Genomic DNA, 20,416 nt, shown 5'->3' on the forward strand with positions numbered 1-20,416 from the left:
AGTTAACTTCAGGGTCCTCGAAAAGGTCTGAATGGCCCCAACGCGGAGTCCCCAAGAAACAGACAGGTGGCTGGAGCAAAACTTTACTGTCAGAGGCTCTGCTGGGCCACAGGTCTTTAGGACACCGGGCTGGCCCGGCCTCCTCTAAGGCATTCAATAATATTAGTAATTAAATAGCAACGCTCATCCCCCAATCGGAATGTACAACAGAGGTCCCATTGTGCCATGTGGTCCCAAGGGGTCTGGTCCCATGAGGTCTGGTACTCAAGAGGCAGAGGGGGCTCCCTGATGCAGAGGGGTTAAGGCCACAAAGGAAAAGGAGAAGGGATGGGGTCTGGGGACAGTGAGCTGGTCCATCACATCCAAGAATCTGGCTCAGCCCTTGGGGTGACTGAGTGCAGGGCATGCCAGGTCCCAAGCTCTGCGGGTCCGGAGGGGCGGCGGGGGCCCCGAGGCGTGGGGATGCGTGAGGGTTTACGGTCTGGCTGTGTGTCCATCCGACCCCGTGCCCAGGTCCTCAAGGGTTCGGGGCCAGCCAGGGAGCTCCCAGGTGCATCTAGTGGCCCCCCCATGCCAGGGCAGGGGCTGCCTTCATCGGAAGAGCTGGAAAGGGCTTGGCTTCGCGGCCCAGGCAGGCCATTGGCCGTCCGGCCAGAGTCCCCAGGTTGGCCACATTTGCCACCCAGGACGCTGAGGGACGAAGAGGAGGAACTGGAGGAACAGTAGGCAGAGTCAGGAGCTGGAGGGTCAGGGGCCCGAGCTGGGTCAGGGGCTGGTCCAGTGGGGGTCACGCTAGCAACAGCCTCAAGGGCCCGGGCATTGGCCAGGAACTCCTCTTCCAGGCGCCGAAACAGCTGCTGCTCCTGCTGCGGGTCGAGCTGCAGGGGTGTGCGGAAGATGCTGGCCGGTGTGGTGCCCAACTCTGGACTGGGGCTGGAGACCCGGGAAAGCCGGGGTGCTGCAGGGCTGCGGGCACGGGGAGTCTGGGGGGTGGTCCTGCCCGAGCCCCCAGTGCCCCTGCCCCTTGGCACCCATGAGTGCTGCCCGTCTCGATCCCTGCGCACAAGCAGCACGGCCTGCTCCTCGCGGCTCTGGCTCCGGGCCCGCCGGGCAGGGCTGGGGGCTGACAGCTGGGCTCCCCTGCCTCCTGGGGCCCCCCGGGGCCGGCCCCGATCCAGCCGGTCTCGGGACTGGCTGCGCAGGGCAGGAGGCCGTCTCGGAGAGGCCGGGGTGCCTGTGGTCAGCCGCCGGCTGGGTCGCTCCCTCCGGGGGCCAGTGCCAGTGTCATCACTGCGGGTACCAAGGGGGCCGCTCTGGGCGGAGGAGGCTGAGGAGTCACTGTCCCCGGAGTAGCGGCGGGAGCGGGGATGGGGGGGCAGCTGATCCCGGGGCCTGGGGCAGGGGGACAAGAGAGACAGATGGGGTACCACAGAAGGACTGGCATGCAGAACAGGCAGGGAGAGGAACAGCAGGGTATGTGGCTGGTGGACGGGGCTGTCAGGGGCATCGGTCTGTCCTGGGGACTTCCAGGGAGAAGTGAGCAGCTTCCTCCAGCCACCCAGGGCCCCAAAAACCACAGAAAAAGAAGTTTCTGGGGCTCTAGACACCCCCCTTCCCAGGACCGGCCAGAGGAAGCAAGAGCTGGACTGGCTGCCGCCCAGCCACAGGGCCCGCCCCAGCTGTGTTGTTGGTTTGGTTGTGTTGCCATGGAGATGGGAAGCTAGGCCCGCCCCCACCCACGGGAACTTTTCCCAGGGTGTGAGTCACTCTGGCGCACAGGCAACCCGTCATGCAGGCTAGGGCTGACGCCCCCAACCCTCTGGACCCCTCACCCCTCGTCCTCCTGCATCTCACCTGGGCGGGGTCTCGGGCCCCTCCTTTGTGCTTCGTAAGCTAATGGCAGTCATCTCAGGTCGGGAGCCCCGGCGCTCACTCCCAGGAACTGGGCTAGCAGGGCGGGGACTGGGGGTGGGTGACACCCTCTGCGGAGAAAAGGTACGGACCCTCGGCTGGGGTGGGCGATGAGCTGCAGGGAGAGGACAGGCAGCATGTGAGGGACGTAGCCACACAAGCGAGTCCCCTGCCCATCTACCCCCAGCCCCACCCCGGCACTGACCGGTGGAGGAGCAGCGGCAGGGGTCGTGCTTGTCCAGGTAATGCTCCAGCGTGTCCCAGCCACCACCCACTCGCACCATCACGTGGCTCCTCAGCACCTGCAGGCGTGGGCAGGTCATGGCTGTGCCCCAGGCACCCGGCAGCCCACCACCTTGGCTGCTGCCCACTAGAGCGGCCCCTGGCCCTTACCCGCACAAAGATGAGCAGGCTCGAGTCCCCCACACGGTACTTCCCCTCTGAGACCTTGATCATGGGGAACTGGTCGGGGCAGGTGCAGTGGCCCAGGATCTCCCTCACCTGAGGCCAGAGAGAGGGTAGGGGTCAGAAGTCAAGTCCTCTTCCTGGGGCTTAATGTCAGCCATTCCAGGGTCAGGAGGAAGTCAGGCCTTCCAGGGAAGTGGATGGAGGCCGTGTTACCCCAGATGGGGTACAGCTTCCTTCCACACATGACCTTTCTTTTCTTTTTTTTTTTTTTTTTTTTTGAGACGGAGTTTCACTCTTGTTGCCCAGGCTGGAGTGCAACGGCGTGATCTCTGCTCACTGCAACCTCTGCCTTCCAGGTTCCAGCAATTCCCCTGCCACAGCCTCCCGAGCGGCTGGGATTACAGACATGTGCTACCACGCCTGGCTAATTTTGTATTTTTAGTAGAGATGGGGTTTCTCCATGTTGGCCAGGCTGGTCTCGAACTCCAGACCTCAGGTGATCCACCCACCTCGGCCTCCCAAAGTGCTGGATTACAGGCGTGAGCCACCACGCCCGGCCCACACATGACCTTTTACCAGCTCCCCCTTCTTGGCTCTCTGGGCCCAGGGAGCTCCCAGGATGAGATGATGGGGCTGTGGTCACACCATGGTCTGAGACTCTGTGAGGAACATCCCACAGCTCCTAGAGCTGGGGAAGCCCCAGAGCCTGTCCTCACTCCCCCTTCATCCACTTCCCAGACAAGAAGGCTGGGGCCCACAGGAAGGCCAGGCGGGCTATAGGACACAGGCGCAGGGGGTCCCATGCCCTTGGGTGGGCACTGATGCTGAGGGGTACCACAGACACGTGGGACACACAGGCCACTGGCTAGGTGAGCACGCACCACATACAGCCCCCCACCAGAGCCAGAGCTGCCAAGCTGGCTATGTGGGCGGCCCTGCCCGCCTCCCCGCCCACAGCGGCAGTGGTGCTGCCAGAGGAAATAAGCAGGTGGAGCCTTGAGTGACCCTGGCCCAGGACAGGGGGTGGGGCCCCAGGCTCTGCCCACTGCCATCCGCTATCCGCCTCCCAGGCAGGCACATTGTAGTCCTGACCTTCCGATAAGAAGGAAACTCTTGGTCCAGACCTCGGGGGTGGCAGGGGCCACCCACATCCTGGGAGAGGAGAGAGTTGGGGGCAGGGCCTGGCACCTTCTATGCTTAGAGTCCTGCAGCTCCAAACAGGATCCCCATCCCAGCAACAGCAGCAACCCAGCTAGGCTTCCCAAGGGTGCCTGGGGAGTGGGGAGACCTGCAGAGCCCCCTGGGGTACCTACTGTGTGGTAGGCACCTTGCCCAGGGCTTATTCCATGCCTCATCTCAACTGAGCATCACAGCACTCACTCAACTTCGAGCCTCCCTGAGGTTCTGGGCACATCTGCCTAAGACTAAGTGCAGGGAGGGCACAGAGGAGGCACCCCAATCATGCAGTCCCCCAGAAGGAATGCACAAGCTCAGTTGAGGCACAGTTAGCACACAAAGTGAGGGAGGATCGTGCCAGGAGCCCGCATCCTGTCCCAGGCCCGGCTGGGCTGCGTCATCTCCCCAGCACCTCCCTCTCTGTGGGCTACCCATTTCCTTGGGGTCAGGTATACAGTCCTTGATTTGGTGCTCAACATGTGCACTCTTTTTGTGGGGCAGGCTGTTCTGCAGATAGGGTGGACCCTGGGAGGTTCAGGGACAGATAGCAGGCACTAGCTGTGCTGTCGGGTCTCTGGCGCCTGGTGCTGGGGGACTCACCAGCTCATCGAGGTTGCGCAGGTCGCTGGGTGTCATGCGGGGGCCACGGGCAGGAGTCCCTGGTGCAGGGGTGGTTTCAGTGGTGTCCTCCCCAGCAGCAGGGGCGTTGGGGGCTGGGGGTGCAGCACGCAGCTCCCGCTCAATCTCCTGCTCGAACTGCACGAGGCGTGGGGCGAGCAGGCCCAGGCGGGCCCCACGCCGTGCCACCTCCAGCAGGCACAGTACCACGCTCTTCTCGTTCTTGCGAAGCACCAGGTCCTCAGTCTCAAACATGAGCACCTCCGGCACACCCAGCTCCGTGCGGCACCAGCCGATGAAGGTGGCCACGTTGTCGCGGGCCATGAAGGAGCCAGGCACTACACTGTGCGCCTGGAAGGCCACACCTCGGGCCGGTCGGGCAGCTGCCAATGCACGGGCAGCCTCGGTCACGGCGTTGGCATGTTGGCACAGGGTCGTGCCCGTGGCCAGCCCGGTCAGGAAGCCATCACCACCACCCGGGAGACCCAGGCCGTACAAGGCATTGAGCCACTCGGCCAGGTCCTCCTTCATGGCCTCCACGTAGGCCTCACTGGAGCGAAACGGCCGCACGCTCTTGGCCGCCGAGCCCGCGATGCCCGCCACCGGGTCTGCCATGCCCGGACCGGCCGAGTCACTGTGGGCAGGAATACAGGTCAGGATCGCTGTGGGGACCCAGTAAGGGCTCAGTACAAACTAAGCTGCTGGCCACCTGCACCAGTCTGTCACTCAGGCCAAATGCCTGGTTTACATGTTGGCTCTGGGAAATGTCGGTGCTCCGTTTCCTCATCTGCGAAATGGGTACAGTAACATTCCCTGCCTCGTGGGACTCTATGGGATAATTTTTATAAACTTAGGGTCCATTAAGTGTTTGCTGTGTGACTTTCTGGGGTGCAAACTGGGGCTTGGCTGGGGCCTCCCTCTCAGGCAGGGAGGTGCCCATTGTGAAGGGCTGGGACCTAGAGAAGTGAAGGCAAAGGCTAGGGCCCCCAGAGGACACGAATGGAACCCAGGTCCTGACCTCAGAGTGGGTTATGTGCATGGCTCAGGGCTGGTGCCCACCCCACGTCCTGCGGGAAGGTCCCCGCGCCTTCCTTGGCCCCCCTTCCATAAGGGCTGTGCCATCATTAACAACGACATAGCAGCAGCAATAGTGTAACAGCACGACCGCGCTAGGGCTGAGCGGGCGGAGGCATTATCTCCATTTTACAGATGAGGAAACTGAGGCGCAGAAAGGGCCCAGCTCGTGAAGGTCGCGGAGCTGTGGGTGGAGGAGCCCGGGCGTCCAGGCGGCGCAGCGTGGCCGGTNTGGACCCTGGGAGGTTCAGGGACAGATAGCAGGCACTAGCTGTGCTGTCGGGTCTCTGGCGCCTGGTGCTGGGGACTCACCAGCTCATCGAGGTTGCGCAGGTCGCTGGGTGTCATGCGGGGCCACGGGCAGGAGTCCCTGGTGCAGGGGTGGTTTCAGTGGTGTCCTCCCCAGCAGCAGGGGCGTTGGGGCTGGGGTGCAGCACGCAGCTCCCGCTCAATCTCCTGCTCGAACTGCACGAGGCGTGGGGCGAGCAGGCCCAGGCGGGCCCCACGCCGTGCCACCTCCAGCAGGCACAGTACCACGCTCTTCTCGTTCTTGCGAAGCACCAGGTCCTCAGTCTCAAACATGAGCACCTCCGGCACACCCAGCTCCGTGCGGCACCAGCCGATGAAGGTGGCCACGTTGTCGCGGGCCATGAAGGAGCCAGGCACTACACTGTGCGCCTGGAAGGCCACACCTCGGGCCGGTCGGGCAGCTGCCAATGCACGGGCAGCCTCGGTCACGGCGTTGGCATGTTGGCACAGGGTCGTGCCCGTGGCCAGCCCGGTCAGGAAGCCATCACCACCACCCGGGAGACCCAGGCCGTACAAGGCATTGAGCCACTCGGCCAGGTCCTCCTTCATGGCCTCCACGTAGGCCTCACTGGAGCGAAACGGCCGCACGCTCTTGGCCGCCGAGCCCGCGATGCCCGCCACCGGGTCTGCCATGCCCGGACCGGCCGAGTCACTGTGGGCAGGAATACAGGTCAGGATCGCTGTGGGGACCCAGTAAGGGCTCAGTACAAACTAAGCTGCTGGCCACCTGCACCAGTCTGTCACTCAGGCCAAATGCCTGGTTTACATGTTGGCTCTGGGAAATGTCGGTGCTCCGTTTCCTCATCTGCGAAATGGGTACAGTAACATTCCCTGCCTCGTGGGACTCTATGGGATAATTTTATAAACTTAGGGTCCATTAAGTGTTTGCTGTGTGACTTTCTGGGGTGCAAACTGGGGCTTGGCTGGGGCCTCCCTCTCAGGCAGGGAGGTGCCCATTGTGAAGGGCTGGGACCTAGAGAAGTGAAGGCAAAGGCTAGGGCCCCAGAGGACACGAATGGAACCCAGGTCCTGACCTCAGAGTGGGTTATGTGCATGGCTCAGGGCTGGTGCCCACCCCACGTCCTGCGGGAAGGTCCCCGCGCCTTCCTTGGCCCCCCTTCCATAAGGGCTGTGCCATCATTAACAACGACATAGCAGCAGCAATAGTGTAACAGCACGACCGCGCTAGGGCTGAGCGGGCGGAGGCATTATCTCCATTTTACAGATGAGGAAACTGAGGCGCAGAAAGGGCCCAGCTCGTGAAGGTCGCGGAGCTGTGGGTGGAGGAGCCCGGGCGTCCAGGCGGCGCAGCGTGGCCGGTCTCGGTGATCCGGGGCCAGGGCCAGGCCCCGCCTCCTCCAAGAAGCCTCCCTAGCGCCCCAGGCCGGTGCCAGCGGGGCCAGGACTCACAGCGGCCTCCGCAGGCCCCGCCGGTGCTCGGGCCTGGGCCCAGAGAGGGCGCGGGGCCGCCCAAGGTCACACAGCCCCGGGGAACAGAGGCCGCGGACGTCGCTTCCCGGCCCTCCGCCCCCGTCCATGCGCACCAGGCAGGGAGTGCTGGGGGTCTCCGCGCTCACCTGGCTCATCCCGCGGCTCCGGGGAGCATCGCCCCGGCGGGGCCGGAGCCGCGGCCGGGCCCGCCGCAGGGAGGCGCCGCCCGAGCCGCAGCTCGATCTGTCCCGCGCCGCGGCCTCCTCCTCGCCACCGTCTCCGCCCCGCCTCCCTGGAATTCGGATCCGGCCCGGAGGGGGCGGGCGGGGCTGCGCGCTCTTAAAGGGGCAGCCCCTTTCCCGAGCCGGCGGGGCAGATAGGGGAAGAGCTGGGGTCTTCCCACGCGATCGGGCCAGGAATCCTGGGTCTTCAAGCGCTCTCGACGCAGAGGGCCCCAGGGTCCCCAGACAACTGCGACCGGCCCAGGCGCCCCACCCCCACCCAGCCTAGTACCCGGGGCCCCGTCCAACCTCTGATCCCCTGGGGAGGAGGTTGGGACCTTTTAATCCTCCGCCTCCCCGTACGGTGGGCTCCCTGGGCTGGCGCACAGCACGGCCTGTTCCCAAGATGAAGTCGGGAAGCGATAGCGGCTGGGGGCTGCAAAGTCACCTCCTCCCGGGTGGACCTCCCCTGGCCAGATAACCGGCACCGCCGCGGGGAGGGGAGGATGGCCCTGGTGACTGAGGGCTCCTTGTGCTCACGGAATGCTCCGTTTTGACCTTGAGATGAGGGGAACCGGTTTTACAGATGAGGATACTGAGGCTTAGAGAAGTAGGCAGATGGCCAAAGCCAGAGTTCCGCACAGAACAGGGGACTGGGGCATCGGAGGCCGGCCGGACACGGGAGAGTTAAACCCCGCTAGGCTCTTTTTAAACTGCAGAGGACAGACCGCCGGAATCAGCGGGAAATCCTGCCCCCTGCTGCTGCCGGCTGGGTTGGGCGGGATGCCGGGCGGGTCTGGGCGGCAGCCATGCTACACGGGCGGGGCCGGCCTGCAGGGAAGCGCCGCCGACCACAGCCAGGCTCAGAGCTCCAATAAATCTCCTACTGTGTGCTACCAAGACTGCTCTGAGCCCTTGACCTGAATGGACTGGCGTGTCACCTCTGTGAGGGACACTCATGCCCAACTGGGGCACCGTCAGGAGAGCAGCTGATGGAGCTGGGATTTGAACATGACGATTATGGAGACGCCCTGGTCCACGGATCAGCAGCATTGGTTGAGCACCTATTGTGAGCCAGGCCTCTTGGCGCCAGGCACTCACAGACATCATCCCAGAGTCCTTGTGATTTTTTTTTTCTTTTCTTTTCTTTTCTTTTTTGAGACAGTGTCTCACTCTGTCGCTTGCTCAGGCTGGAGTGCAGTGTCTAGATCTCGGCTCACTGCAACTTCCACCTCCCGGGTTCAAGCGATTCTTCTGTCTCAGCCTCCCGAGTAGCTGGGATTACAGGCGTGAGCCACCACATCCGGCTTTTTGTATTTTTGGTAGAGACGGGGGGTTTTACCATGTTGGCCAGGTTGGTCTCGAACTCCTGACCTCAGGTGATCCGCCCACCTCCCAAAGTGCTGGGATTATAGGCATGAGCTTGTGTGAATTTTTCAAAGGTGTTTTCTCACCTCAGTGCCTGGCATGGCACTTCCTCCAGTGAGGAATGCAGAAATTAGCAATCCTCAAGGCTGACACCTGCATGGCACCTACTGTGTGCTGGGTCTCTTTGGGCACTGGAAATCAACAGCAAAACAACAGGGAACCAAGCAGTGCCAGCTCTCAGGACCTGCTGTCCGAGTGGCAGGGAGGCAGCCCCAGGGCAGAGACAGGGATGAGGTGCAGGGGAGATGGGGAGGGAGCTGGGTGAGGGTGTGAGTGTGAGGGGGGCTGTAACTTAAAATCCCTCATCAGGAAAGGAGATGAGGGAGGAAGGTCGGGGGTATCTGGAGGGGGAGAGGGAAGGGTCAGTGCAAAGGCCCCAAAGTGTGCATGTGTCCAGCATGCTCAAGAAGACTGGGGAGGTGGGTGAGGGAAAAGGTAGAGAGATTAGAGAGACCCCAAGGTTGGTTAAGCAGGGCCTTGTGGGCTGTGCCTCTTTTGAAGGACATGGGAGCCATGGAATGATTTAGAGCAGGGGTGGTTGGTTTAGGTCTTAACATTCTCTGGGGCTGCTGTGGTCAGCCAAGGCAGGAGCTGGAGCCTCAGAGGAAACCAGGTGGTGAGAGGGTGCTGGATTCTGGCCGTATTGTGAGGGGAGAGCTGATGTGCTGGTGGATTGGTTGTGTGAGAACGGGGTCCAGGAGGACTCCCAGGGCTGAGCACTGGGAGGGCGGGGATGCTAACACCTGGGGAGGGGAGGGCTGCTGGAGGTGGAGGAGGGTTGTAGGTTTGGGGTGGGGGTGAATCTGTGTGGACACTTAACAGTTTCATCTTCAAAATACCCCGATGAGCTATGATACTCTTAGGTGTTCTCATTTTACAATTTGGGGAAATTGAGGCCCAGAGAAGTCATGGGATGTGTGTAACCAGCAGCTGTGCAGGAATTTGACTCCTGCTTATACCCACCTTGCTCCATTTTGGGGCTGTGGACACAGGTGAAGTTGGACTGAACCCACGCTCTGTCATTGGTCATTAGATGGGATAGTGAAGCTCCCTGAGCCTCAGTGGCACCATCTGTAGAATGGGACAGTAGTAGTAGTCACATCATGGGGTTGTGAAAAATAATGCCACTACCCAACTCAGTGTGGCCTGGCTCAGCATGTCCACTTCTCTGGGGAGGAGGGATTATAAAGAGATTCCTTCCTCCCGCTGTGGCCGGTGATAAGAGGCCTGTTCTAGACCACAGCCTCCACCTGATTGTAGGACATGCAGTTGCTATGGTGCAGACTTCACTGGGGGGTCAGACCCCTGGCCCAGGGCATGGTGGACCCTAGCTTTGACCCCTTCTGTCATATGGTGGCCCAGGGCCCGTGGGGCCACATCTGGGAAAGCTCAGCCTCTGCGTGGTCTCCCTTGTTCCTTGCAGGACCAAGAGAAACCACAGAAACTGCTGGAGGGACAGAAGGTTTGGGTTATAGGGACCCTAAGCCCATCTGTACAGATCCTTGAGGCCACCCCGCTCTGTGCACAGAATGCTGTGGCTCCCATATGGGCTCCTTCTGGCCTTCGACCAGAGGGTACATAGCCAGTTTCTTGCACCCACTGCTGGGTGCCAGCCAGCAGCCTGCTTGGCCTTGGTTGCCACTAGAGGTCAGACGATGGCTGTGGAGCTTTCAAGCAAAACTCGCATTGTGGGCTACAGCCCTGCTACCAGGCAGCTCCAGGAACCTCTGGTGCTGGTTGGATTAGAACTCCCAAGTTCTCCAGCCTGGACTGAGGCTCTGAGCACAGCCCAGGATGAGTGAGGGACTCACAGGAGGCTTCCGGCTGCTGTGTCCAGGTGTGGGCTCAGCTCCAATGACTGCGGCTGGTCAGCTCCTGCTCTGGCTGTGGGACAGGTGACCCCGAGCTGCCTCCAGTGCCCTCCACAAGAGAGATGCAAAATTGGAAAACCCAAGTGGGCTCTTTCCAACCTGCCTGTATCACAATGTCCTCACTGCCGGCCGTACGCCCAGCAGATCTGTCAGGAGTGGGGCAGGAGGGGACAGCATGAGGACCAGCTGTCGTCCGTCACAGACTACACTGTCGGCCCCACAGCTGCTGCTGCAGCCCTGTGCTCTTTCCTGTCGAGCAGGGCAGCCACTCCCTGCGGGCATAGATCAGTCTCCCCACGGACCCCACCACCTTTGCCCAGGCCTGTGCCGTGTGGCCTCGTGGGACCTCAAGTTTGTGTTGGAAACTTTTAGTCTAGGTGCTTTTGAGGAGTTTGAGCAGGGTGTGGGATAGATGCCAGCCTTTCGACCTGCTCTGCTGTCTGCCCTGCCCACCTCCTTCATGCCCTGGCACTAGCCAGCTTCATGCAGCCCTTTGAGACAGGCTCGGAATCCATGCTGCCTGAGGGCATCTGTGCCCAGAGCAGTCCAGAAGTTTCTTTGGACTGACAAAAATAGACCTATCTGCTGTAAACGTCTCTACCAGGGCTATTTAATGCCAATGACAAACCCCTCTCAAGGTAGGGACTAAGGGTACTCCTGGGGAGCCTATGCAATGCCAGAGTCTGACGGATGCTTGTGCAGCAGCAGCTTTCAGAGCAGGCTGCTTGTCTTCCCTTAGTGCTGGCAGCATGCGGGTCATGTCAGAGCACCCATCCTTTCAGAAGCAGGTGTCTGTGTACAGTGGGGTGGTGGGAGGGTGAGTGTGCGGGGTCTGGAGGGCAACGACCCTTAGCTCAACTCGGCCTCTCAATGGCAAGTCCTCCCTTGACCTCTCTATTCCCATCTCAGCTGAGTTGTGGCTGTCCTATGCTACCTGCCTTGAAGGTTATTAGGAATTAAACACATGGAGGTACTTAGTGCAATGCCTGGCATGACACAGGGGCCCAGTGATTCCCTAGTTAAGTTTGGGCCTCATAGGTGTGTGTGCACCTTGGCTCTGACACATCAAGGCTGAGGTGAGAGCGTCCTTGGCCCCTTGAGGAACAGTGCTGGACTGGCGAGCAAGGCAGAGCAGGGCAGCTGGGCTCCCAGGGGTCTTTTGAAGCATGGCAAGCATGCTTGGAGCCACCAAATGGTTTTGAGACTGGAGACGACCTCCTGTGTCTAGCTGGTTTGGGCCAAGTGTGGTGGCTCACGCCTATAATCCCAGCACTGGGAGGCCAAGGTGGGATGATCACTTGAGCCCAAGTTGAGTCCAGCCTGGGCAACCGTGAGACCTGATCTCTACAAAAGCATCAAAAAAATTAGCCGGGTGCTACACCTGTAGTCCCAGCTACTCGGGAGGCTGAGTTGGGAAGATCGCTTGAGCTCAGGAGTTGAAGCTATGATTGTGCCACTGCCCTCCAGCCTTGGTGACAGCAAGACCATCTCCAACAACAAAAAAAAACCACCACAAACCCTGGTCTGGCTTCTAAGGAAGGGCTGGAGACACTGAGGGGAAAAGCAGGGAACCCAGTGAGGTGATGTCATGGAGGTGGGGGGCTGTGGTGGTTTGCACTGTCCTGGATTTAGAAGAGAGCTAGGTTGGGGGCTGAGGTTTGAGAATGGGTCATGGATGACTCCAAGGTTTGGGGCAGTGTGTTTGCTGACCTGGGGTGTAGGGAGGATGCGGCAGGAGCAAGCCCTGCTCTACACCCATCATGCACCCAAACCGAGTTGCCCTAGGGAGAAAGGGCTGAAGCCAGAGTATGGGAAGGACAGCCAGGCAGTGTGGGGCTCAGGGAACCCAATGCTAGCCTTGGGGCCGTCCTGCATTTAGGGATAGAAGAAAAAGGAAGCAATGAAGGAGATAGGAGAAAAAGAGAAGGAATGACCACTGAGTTGGCAACATTAGAAGTCGTTGGTGACTGAGAGGTGTTTTAGTGTGGGCAAAGAATGAAGTGGGTTCCAGAAAGGGGGGAGGTAGACATGGCTCTTTTCATGCGCTTCCTGTAGAAAGGGCCAGGAAGATGGTGTGGAGGGAGGTGTATGATGGCTGGTTAAGGGAGGGTTTTCCAAATGCAGAGAATCAAACACATACTAGCACAGGAAATGACCAGGGAAACTGCAGAGGTGTACGCAATACTTGTCCAGAAGTGCTGGGATGAGAGGGCCCGACCCAGTCCGCCTGAGGGATTGTCCCTCACCTGAGGGAACAGCTCCTTAGATGCTCCTAGAGCCCGATCCCACGGAAGGCGGTTATTTCCAGTTCTTCCTGTGCCTCCCTTACCTGGATCTCTCCTTGAACCTTTGGACACTAGTGGGTCTCTGAGGGTGCGTCAGGGTCAGAGTCTGTTTCCATGTCACAACCGCTTTAGATTTCACCTCACACGACCCCTGAAAGCACCCCTCTCCTGGGTGGGGTGGGAGCACGCTCCCAGCAGACACGCAGTGACTGTGGAACAGAGGCCGAGAAGGATAACTGTTTATAAACATTTTGAATTTTATTTAAAAAAAAAAAAAAATCACAACCATGAACATTGTTACAGTTAGAGGCCCTCTTGGTTCTCCACAATGATACTGAGCATGCTCACAAGGGGTTCCCATTGTTAAAGTCTTAGTTAAACAACCATTTTTAAAAGAAGGAAAAAAAACTCCGCACACTACCATTTAACTTGTTTTAATGTTTCTTCACAAATGGTGAAAAATACTAAAGTACAGACAAGGAATAATCATAATGTTGTGGCCAACATTATAAATATGGAATTATAAATTTAAAACATTTTCTGGTTTAAAAAATAAATCTGGTAGTCAATGCAGCTCTGCGGGGTCTCTGCATCTAGTAGGGCCGATCTCTGCGCTCCTGACGGTGCTCGCCTCTGCAAGGCAAAGAGGGCTCTTTGGTTAGAATGGGGAGGGGTGAGGAAGCCCTTCCAGAGGCCCCAGGTGCCTTCCTGACTCCTCCCAAGCACTGGCACAAGCTTCCTAGCGCCATGGGAACTTGCTCCAACCAAGCTGGGAGGGGCTGTCCTCTCACTGTGCCTGGTGGCCCACAGCTGCTTTTCACCAGCACTTACTTATCCATTTTTCCAGGTCCTCCACGTCCTCCTCTTCTTCCTCCCATCTGTTCCATCAAAGGTCCAGGGGGCCCCCCAGGGCCACCTCGTCTTCCTCCACCAAAGCCACCTCGGTCCATGCCCCGGCCACCACGGAAGCCACCTCTGTCTCCACCACGGCCACCTCTGAACATTCCACCAGGACCACCACGATCCATGAGGCCACCTCTTCCTCCCCGCATGCCACCAGGGCCACCTCTGCCACGATCACCACCTAAGGTGAGAAGAGCAGGGCGAAAGCAGTCAGTGGGTGGCTGCAGAGGCCCTGTGGACACTGGAAGCTGCTCTGCTTCCTTCTCTCACCGCAGAAACAAACCAGACACTTCACTCAATCTCAGCATCAGGCTGACAATTTAGAAATGACGACAGGACGACAACTCAAGGTTCTTAAGCAGACGGCAGCTGCAGTTTACCAAGCCCCACAGATAAGAAAAGACATTTAGCATCAGGAAGCTGAGGGAACACTCATGAAACCTGCACCTACCCGGGGGTGGGAAGGGTGGCGGGAGGAAGCCTTCAGGCTTTGGGGCCTTACACTGGTTGCACTCTGTTCTCCAGGCGAAGTTCTGGTTTCCACAACCCCTGCATACAATTACATCAAATTACATCACAGCAGAAATCACCAATTGAACTAAGGAAGATAAACAAGGAAAGGTGGTGTGTGAACAGGTACACACTATCAGGATCTATGTACACCCAGGTTTTAGGGCACAGCCTAAGGCAGCAGTGCGGCCACAACACAGGTCAAATCAATCTTCAGAAGGCTCTGAAGCATCCAGGGAATGGCTGACTAGTGCCCCTAACCAGCCATCAGGGTCATCATTCTGTTCCTCTAGACAGAGCCATCTGCTCTAGAGTGGGGATGGGGTGAGGGAAGGGTGGCTTCACTCGTAGGGTATCAATTTGCCAAGACAAGTACATACGGATTGGGACACTGCCAGTCTCCAGCTCGGTGCTGGACGTTTCCTCCTCCGGAGGGGTTCCCTCGGGAACCCCGGGGTCCTCTTGGAGGAAAGCCTCCTCTATCTCCTCCACGGCCTCCCATGCGACCCATGGGTCCCCCAGGACCTCCTGGGCCTCCTGGACCTACAACAAGAAACAGCAAATCATTTCTCTGTAGCACCAGATTTGCTATGGGAAATAAAAATCACTAAGTAACCCCACATATACCACTGTTGTCATTTCCCCATCACCCGTCCCATATGTTTCTGTGTGGCTCAGGCATCAGCCCCTTCCCTGTGAGGAGCGTGTTCCACGTCCTCTACAGGAAACAGCTCCAATTCTTTTTTTTTTTTGAGACAGAGTCTGGCTCTGTCACCCAGGCTGGAGTGCAGTGGCGCAATCTCAGCTCACTGCAAGCTCCGTCTCCCAGGTTCATGCCATTCTCCTGTCTCAGCCTCCCGAGTAGCTGGGACTACAGGCGCCCACCATCACGCCCGGCTAATTTTTCTATTTTTAATACAGATGGGATTTCACTGTGTTAGCCAGGATGGTCTCGATCTCTTGACCTTGTGATCTGCCCGCCTTGGCCTCCCAAAGTGCTGGGATTACAGGCTTGAGCCACCGTGCCCGGCCTTTTTTTTTTTTTTTTTTTTGAGATGGAGTCTTGCTCTGTCGCCCAGGCTGGAGTGCAGTGGAACAAGATCTTGGCTCACTGCAACCTCCACCTCCCAGATTCAAGCAATTCTCCTGCCTCAGTCTCCCAAGTAGCTGGGACTACAGGCATGCACCAACATGCCTGGCTAATTTTTCTATTTTTAGTAGAGTTTCACCATGTTGGCCAGGGTGGTCTCAAACTCCTGACCTCAGGCGATCCGCCCGCCTCGGCCTCCCAAAGTGGTGGAATTACAGGCATGAGCCACCACACCCGGCCAAACTCCCACAATTCTATAAGAAGCAGGCATGTCTATACAGACACAACCAAAGCCAAATAAATGGCAGTCTGGAGTTGACAGGCAGTGTGGCTTCCAGCCTCCCATGTTCTTCTCCTCTTCCTTTTACGCCCACAAACGTTCAAAGTATTGACTCTACACACAATTTTATATTTCTTCACTCTAGTAATCAAGTTTCTCAAGGGTAGGGAGTATATTGAAAACCTTTTAATGCAACATAGGAGATCAGAGAAAGTACCTCCGCGGAGTGGTGGTGGCATCCCTCTGCCCTCACGGGGTGGCATACCCCCCCTCATACTGTTCATTGGAGGCTTCTTCCGAGCAAGAGAGACTTTAAGTTTGCTCCCTTGAAAATCTTTCCCTGGAATAAGACAACAAAACATCAATTACTCCCCTATATTCCCTGTTCACCAACTCCACATCATCAAATGACCACTCCCAGATGCATTAGGTCTGCCCCTCCTGTAATCTTCTCTAAGATCTTTACTGACAAGGCCAGAAAAAGGCTTTTTTGAGATGGTGGTCTCACTCTGTTGCCCAGGCTGGAGTGCAGTGGCAAGGCTCACTGCAGCTTCAATCTCACAGGCTCAAGCAATCCTCCAAAGTAGCTAGGACTACAGGCATGCATCACCATGCCCGGATAATTTTACAAAATGTTTTGTAGAGGCAGTCTCTCGCTAGGTTGCCCAGGCTGGTGATGAACTCCTTGGTTCAAGCAATCCTCCTGCCTTGACCTCCTAAAGTGGTAGGATTATAGGCAAGAGCCATCGTGCCTGGCCAGAAAAAGGCCATACACTTAAATATACTTAAAAACCTCTCTGCAGCCTGGCCAACATGGTGAAACCCCATCTCTACTAAAAAATACAAAAGTTAGCTGGGCGGGGTGACATGCGCCTATAGTCCAGCAGCTACTTGAGTGGCTGAGGCACAAGATTCACTTGAACCTGGGAGGCGGAGGCTGCAGTAAGCTGAGACTGCTTGTGCCACTGCACTTCAGCCGAGTGACAAAGTGAGACTGGCTCAAAATATCAAAAACACAAGCAAAAAAATACTGTCTACCATAAGGAGGAAAATAAGCTGGTGGGAAGCTGATTGCATGGCGAAGAAAACAGAACCAGGACTTGTTATTTGACACTTTCTTTGAGACAAGAGTCTTGCTGTTGTCCAGGCTAGAGTGCAGTGGTGCAATCTCAGTTCACTGCAGCTTCAAACTCCCCGGGCTCAAGTGATCCTCCCACCTCAGCCTCCTGAGTAGCTGGGACTATAGGTATAGGAGTGCGCCACAACACCTGGCTAATTTTTGTATTTTTTGTAGAGACAGGGTTGTGCCACGTTCCCCAGGCTGGTCTCAAGCCCCTGGATTCAGGGGATGCACCTACATTGGCCTCCCAAAGTGCTGGGATTACAGGTGCGAGCCACTGACCTGGCCAAGTCGTTCAATGCTTTCAAGTTGGTTTTGTCTGAAGTGAAATCCCAGCATTAATGTCAAGGCCTTATTTAAATATATATATTTATCTATATGCAAATGTACACTGGCTAAGATGTTCTTTAGAAGGGTTTTCTGTACCTTCTGATAATCTGTGCTTAGAGAAGTGTTTGCCACTTTAAGCAAGGTTGATTTGTAATACTAAAGCCTGAAAATAAAGGGATCTCCAGGCCGGGCGCGGTGGCTCAAGCCTGTAATCCCAGCACTTTGGGAGGCTGAGACGGGCGGATCATGAGGTCAGGAGATTGAGACCATCCTGGCTAACACGGTGAAACCCCGTCTCTACTAAAAAAATACAAAAAAAAACTAGCCAGGCGAGGTGGCGGGCGTCTGTAGTCCCAGCTACTTGGGAGGCTGAGGCAGGAGAATGGCGTAAACCCGGGAGGCGGAGCTTGCAGTGAGCTGAGATCCGGCCACTGCACTCCAGCCTGGGCGACAGAGCGAGACTCCGTCTCAAAAAAAACAACAACAACAACAACAACAACAACAAAACAAAACAAAACAAATTGAACTTATGGACATAGAGAGTAGGACGGTTACCAGACTCTGGAAAGAGTCATGAGGAGTTCAGGGAGGGGAGGGTGGGGATGGTGAATGGGTACAAAAAAAAAGAATGAATGAATAAGACCTACTATTTCACAGCACAATAGGGTGAGTATAGTCAATAATAACTTACTTGTATATTTTAAAATAACGGAAAGAATGTAACTGGATTGTCTGTAACTCAAAGGATAAATGTTTGAGGGGATGGACACCTTATTCTCCATCATGTGCTTATTTCACATTGCATGCCTGTATCAAAATATCTCATGTATGCTATGAATATATATACCTTCTACGTATCCAAAAAAATTTTTTAAAGTAATAACAAAATTTTAAAAAGATTAATCTAATAACTTATAAATGATACTAAAGTTTTCAAGGTTGAAATACTATAGTTTTAAAATTTCTCTTTTTAGGACAATTATACTTTAATAACTTTCTACATCAGTTGTGAAAACGTCCTCTGGGCTAAATGCATCACAACAATGAGATTTTGAAAGAATGTGATTTGCNAAAAAAAAAAACAAAACCATGAAGTATAGTGCACAGGCTGTGAGTGAACTACAGTGATTCTTGGTTAGTCTAACACAGCCACTACTTCCTCCAGTTAGAAGAGATGACTAGTCTTTCAGCTGAGTATCAGATGTGGCTGACTTGAATTCAGGAGCCACCTTGTGTAAGAATCTTCATGTGTACTTTTTTGCATTAAATATGCATACGATCAGTTGAGTCTGTAATTGTTTATATATATCCAGTAACATGTGATAGCAATCTAATTATAGGGCTTAAAAAAGATTACAACAGGATATATATATATTGATACCTCTGACTTAAAAAAAAGAACATGATACCTAAAGACTGAAACGAAAACATGGCAAAACGGTGGTATAAATAATGTGGAAATGCATTTTTTTCTTTTTTATGAGACAGAATCTCACTCTGTTGTCCAGGCTGGTTTCAAACTCCTGGGCTCAAGCAGTCCTTGGGATCCTCCTGCCTTGACCTCTCAAAGTGCTGGAATTACACCTGTGAGCCACTGTACCCAGCTTGGAAATCTATTTTAACATCTTTACTTCCAAAATTTTGACGGTAAATACTAAGTTTCTTAACCAGGATAAACTCCACATTCCTGGAAAACTACATATTATATACATATTAAAAGCAGTCTTTTAATATGCTCACGCCTGTAATCCCAGCTACTCAAGAGGCTCGAGGCTTGAACCCAGGAGGCGGAGGTTGCCGTGAGCTGAAATTGAGCCACTGCATTCCAGCCTGGGCGACAGAGTGAGGCTCCATTTCAAAAGAAAAAAACAAAAGAAGTCTTGCATAGGGTAGACTATGACAGCAGACACTAAGAGCATTTTACTTTTGAGATGTGTGTGTTATCTGTGCACAAACAACTACAAGTAGGGAGAAATTGCCTTATATAAGATTTACTAAAATCAACTGTATTTCTTTTTTTTTTTTTTTTTTGAGACGGAGTCTTGCTCTGTCTCCAGGCTGGAGTGCAGTGGCATCATGTCAGCTGACTGCAACCTCTGCATCCTGGGATCAAGCGATTCTCCTGCCTCAGACTCCCGATTAGCTGAACAGGCGTGTGTCACCACACCCAACTAATTTCTCTATTTTTAGGAGAGACAGGGTTTCACCATGTTGGCCAGGATGGTCTCGATCTCTTGACCTCGTGATATGCCCACCTCGGCCTCCCAAAGTGCCAGGATTACAGGCATGAGCCACCGCACCCGCCCAAAATCAACTGTATTTCTACACAGCAGTAATAACCAGAAAAGTGTCATTTAACGAAGACCATTAACCACAGCAACTTGAAAATAAACGAAACTAGAAGTAAAACTAGTAAAATTTGCAAGACCTTTACAGAAATTGATAGTCTTTACTGAAGATCTAAATAGGCTGGGCATGGTGGCTCACACCTGTAATCCCAGCACTTTGGGAGGCCGAGGTGGGCAGATCACATGAGGTCAGGAGTTCAAGACCAGCCTGGCCAACATGGTGAAATCCCATCTCTACTTACAAAAATTAGCCAGGGGTGGTGGTAGGAGCCTGTAATTCCAGCTACTCGAGAAGTTGAGGCAAGGAGACCCGGGAGGCAAAGGTTACAGTGAGCCGAGACTGCGCCACTGCAATCCAGCCTGAGTGAAGGAGTGAGACTCTGTCTCAAAGTAAAATAAAATAAATAATAAAATAAATAGGGATAGGCCGGGCGTGCTGGCTCACGTCTGTAATCACAAAACTTTGGGAGTTGAGGCAGCAGATCACCTGAGGTCAGGAGTTCAAGACCAGCCTTGAAAAACATGGTGAAACCCCGTCTCTACTAAAAATACAAAACTTAGCCGGGCATGGTGGCAGGTGCCTGTAATCCCAGCTACTCAGGAGGCTGAGGCAGGACAATCGCTTGAACCCAGGAGTCAGAGTCTGCAGGGAGCTGAGATCGCGCCACTGCACTCCAGCCTGGTGACACAGCGAGACTTTGTCTCGATAAATAAGTAAGTAAATAAACGGGGAAATAGAATTTTTATGGGAAAAAAAGATCTCAGTATTACAAAAATGTAAATTCTCCTGAAATTACTTCATAAATTTAGTAAACATCCAATTGGGGTTTTAAAATTTTGAAGTTTATGGGGTTCATAAACTAACTCAAAAATTAATACAGAAGAGCAAGAACTGAAAAACAGTCAAAATACCCGAAGAAAAATCTGCATTACTAGCTATTAAGAATTAGCATAAAGGCCGGGCGCGGTGGCTCAAGCCTGTAATCCCAGCACTTTGGGAGGCAGAGACGGGCGGATCACGAGGTCAGGAGATCGAGACCATCCTGGCTAACACGGTGAAACCCCATCTCTACTAAAAAATACAAAAAACTAGCCGGGCGAGG

General features: G+C 55.3%; 2 protein-coding genes and 1 pseudogene across 3 annotated transcripts in view; all 3 read right to left on the minus strand.

Moving 5' to 3' along the window:
* Positions 1-68: 68 nt before the first annotated feature.
* GAS2L1 (growth arrest specific 2 like 1) lies at positions 69-5,394 on the minus strand. Its single transcript, XM_017855535.1, has 5 exons — positions 4,096-5,394; positions 2,305-2,412; positions 2,117-2,213; positions 1,855-2,026; positions 69-1,392 (listed from the first exon to the last, which is right to left on the minus strand). The coding sequence occupies exons 1-5, from the start codon at positions 4,726-4,728 to the stop codon at positions 357-359; spliced, it is 2,046 nt and encodes a 681-aa protein (XP_017711024.1). The 5' UTR covers positions 4,729-5,394; the 3' UTR covers positions 69-356.
* A 60-nt stretch (positions 5,395-5,454) lies between these two features.
* Positions 5,455-12,934, minus strand: LOC108517543 (GAS2-like protein 1 pseudogene; annotated as a pseudogene). Its single transcript, XR_001882134.1, has 5 exons — positions 12,777-12,934; positions 10,388-10,496; positions 9,540-9,647; positions 7,074-7,706; positions 5,455-6,148 (listed from the first exon to the last, which is right to left on the minus strand). The product of XR_001882134.1 is annotated as a GAS2-like protein 1 pseudogene (transcript).
* Positions 12,935-12,971: 37 nt separating this feature from the next.
* The window catches only part of EWSR1 (EWS RNA binding protein 1), a 46,089-nt gene continuing 38,644 nt past the window's right edge, over positions 12,972-20,416 (minus strand). Inside the window, exons 13-17 of the mRNA XM_017855530.1 lie at positions 15,733-15,864; positions 14,526-14,688; positions 14,087-14,184; positions 13,564-13,816; positions 12,972-13,365 (exon numbers count right to left, since the gene is read on the minus strand). Coding sequence (XP_017711019.1) covers positions 13,326-13,365; positions 13,564-13,816; positions 14,087-14,184; positions 14,526-14,688; positions 15,733-15,864 — 686 coding nt within the window. The 3' untranslated portion in view covers positions 12,972-13,325. The remainder of the gene's footprint in view (positions 13,366-13,563; positions 13,817-14,086; positions 14,185-14,525; positions 14,689-15,732; positions 15,865-20,416) is intronic.

This window comes from Rhinopithecus bieti, unplaced genomic scaffold (genome assembly GCF_001698545.2).
Source record: "Rhinopithecus bieti isolate Rb0 unplaced genomic scaffold, ASM169854v2 scaffold_36959, whole genome shotgun sequence".
In the NCBI taxonomy this organism is placed as follows: domain Eukaryota; kingdom Metazoa; phylum Chordata; class Mammalia; order Primates; family Cercopithecidae; genus Rhinopithecus; species Rhinopithecus bieti.

What these genes read in the sequence shown, in the direction of transcription:
- GAS2L1 (XM_017855535.1), bottom strand. Translation starts at nt 4,728, where the DNA reads ATGGCAGACCCGGTGGCGGGCATCGCGGGCTCGGCGGCCAAGAGCGTG. An exon ending in TGCGCAACCTCGATGAGCTG is followed by an intron (nt 2,413 to 4,095) that starts GTGAGTCCCCCA and finishes CTCTGGCCTCAG; the next exon opens with GTGAGGGAGATCCTGGGCCA. An exon ending in GCCTGCTCATCTTTGTGCGG is followed by an intron (nt 2,214 to 2,304) that starts GTAAGGGCCAGG and finishes CCACGCCTGCAG; the next exon opens with GTGCTGAGGAGCCACGTGAT.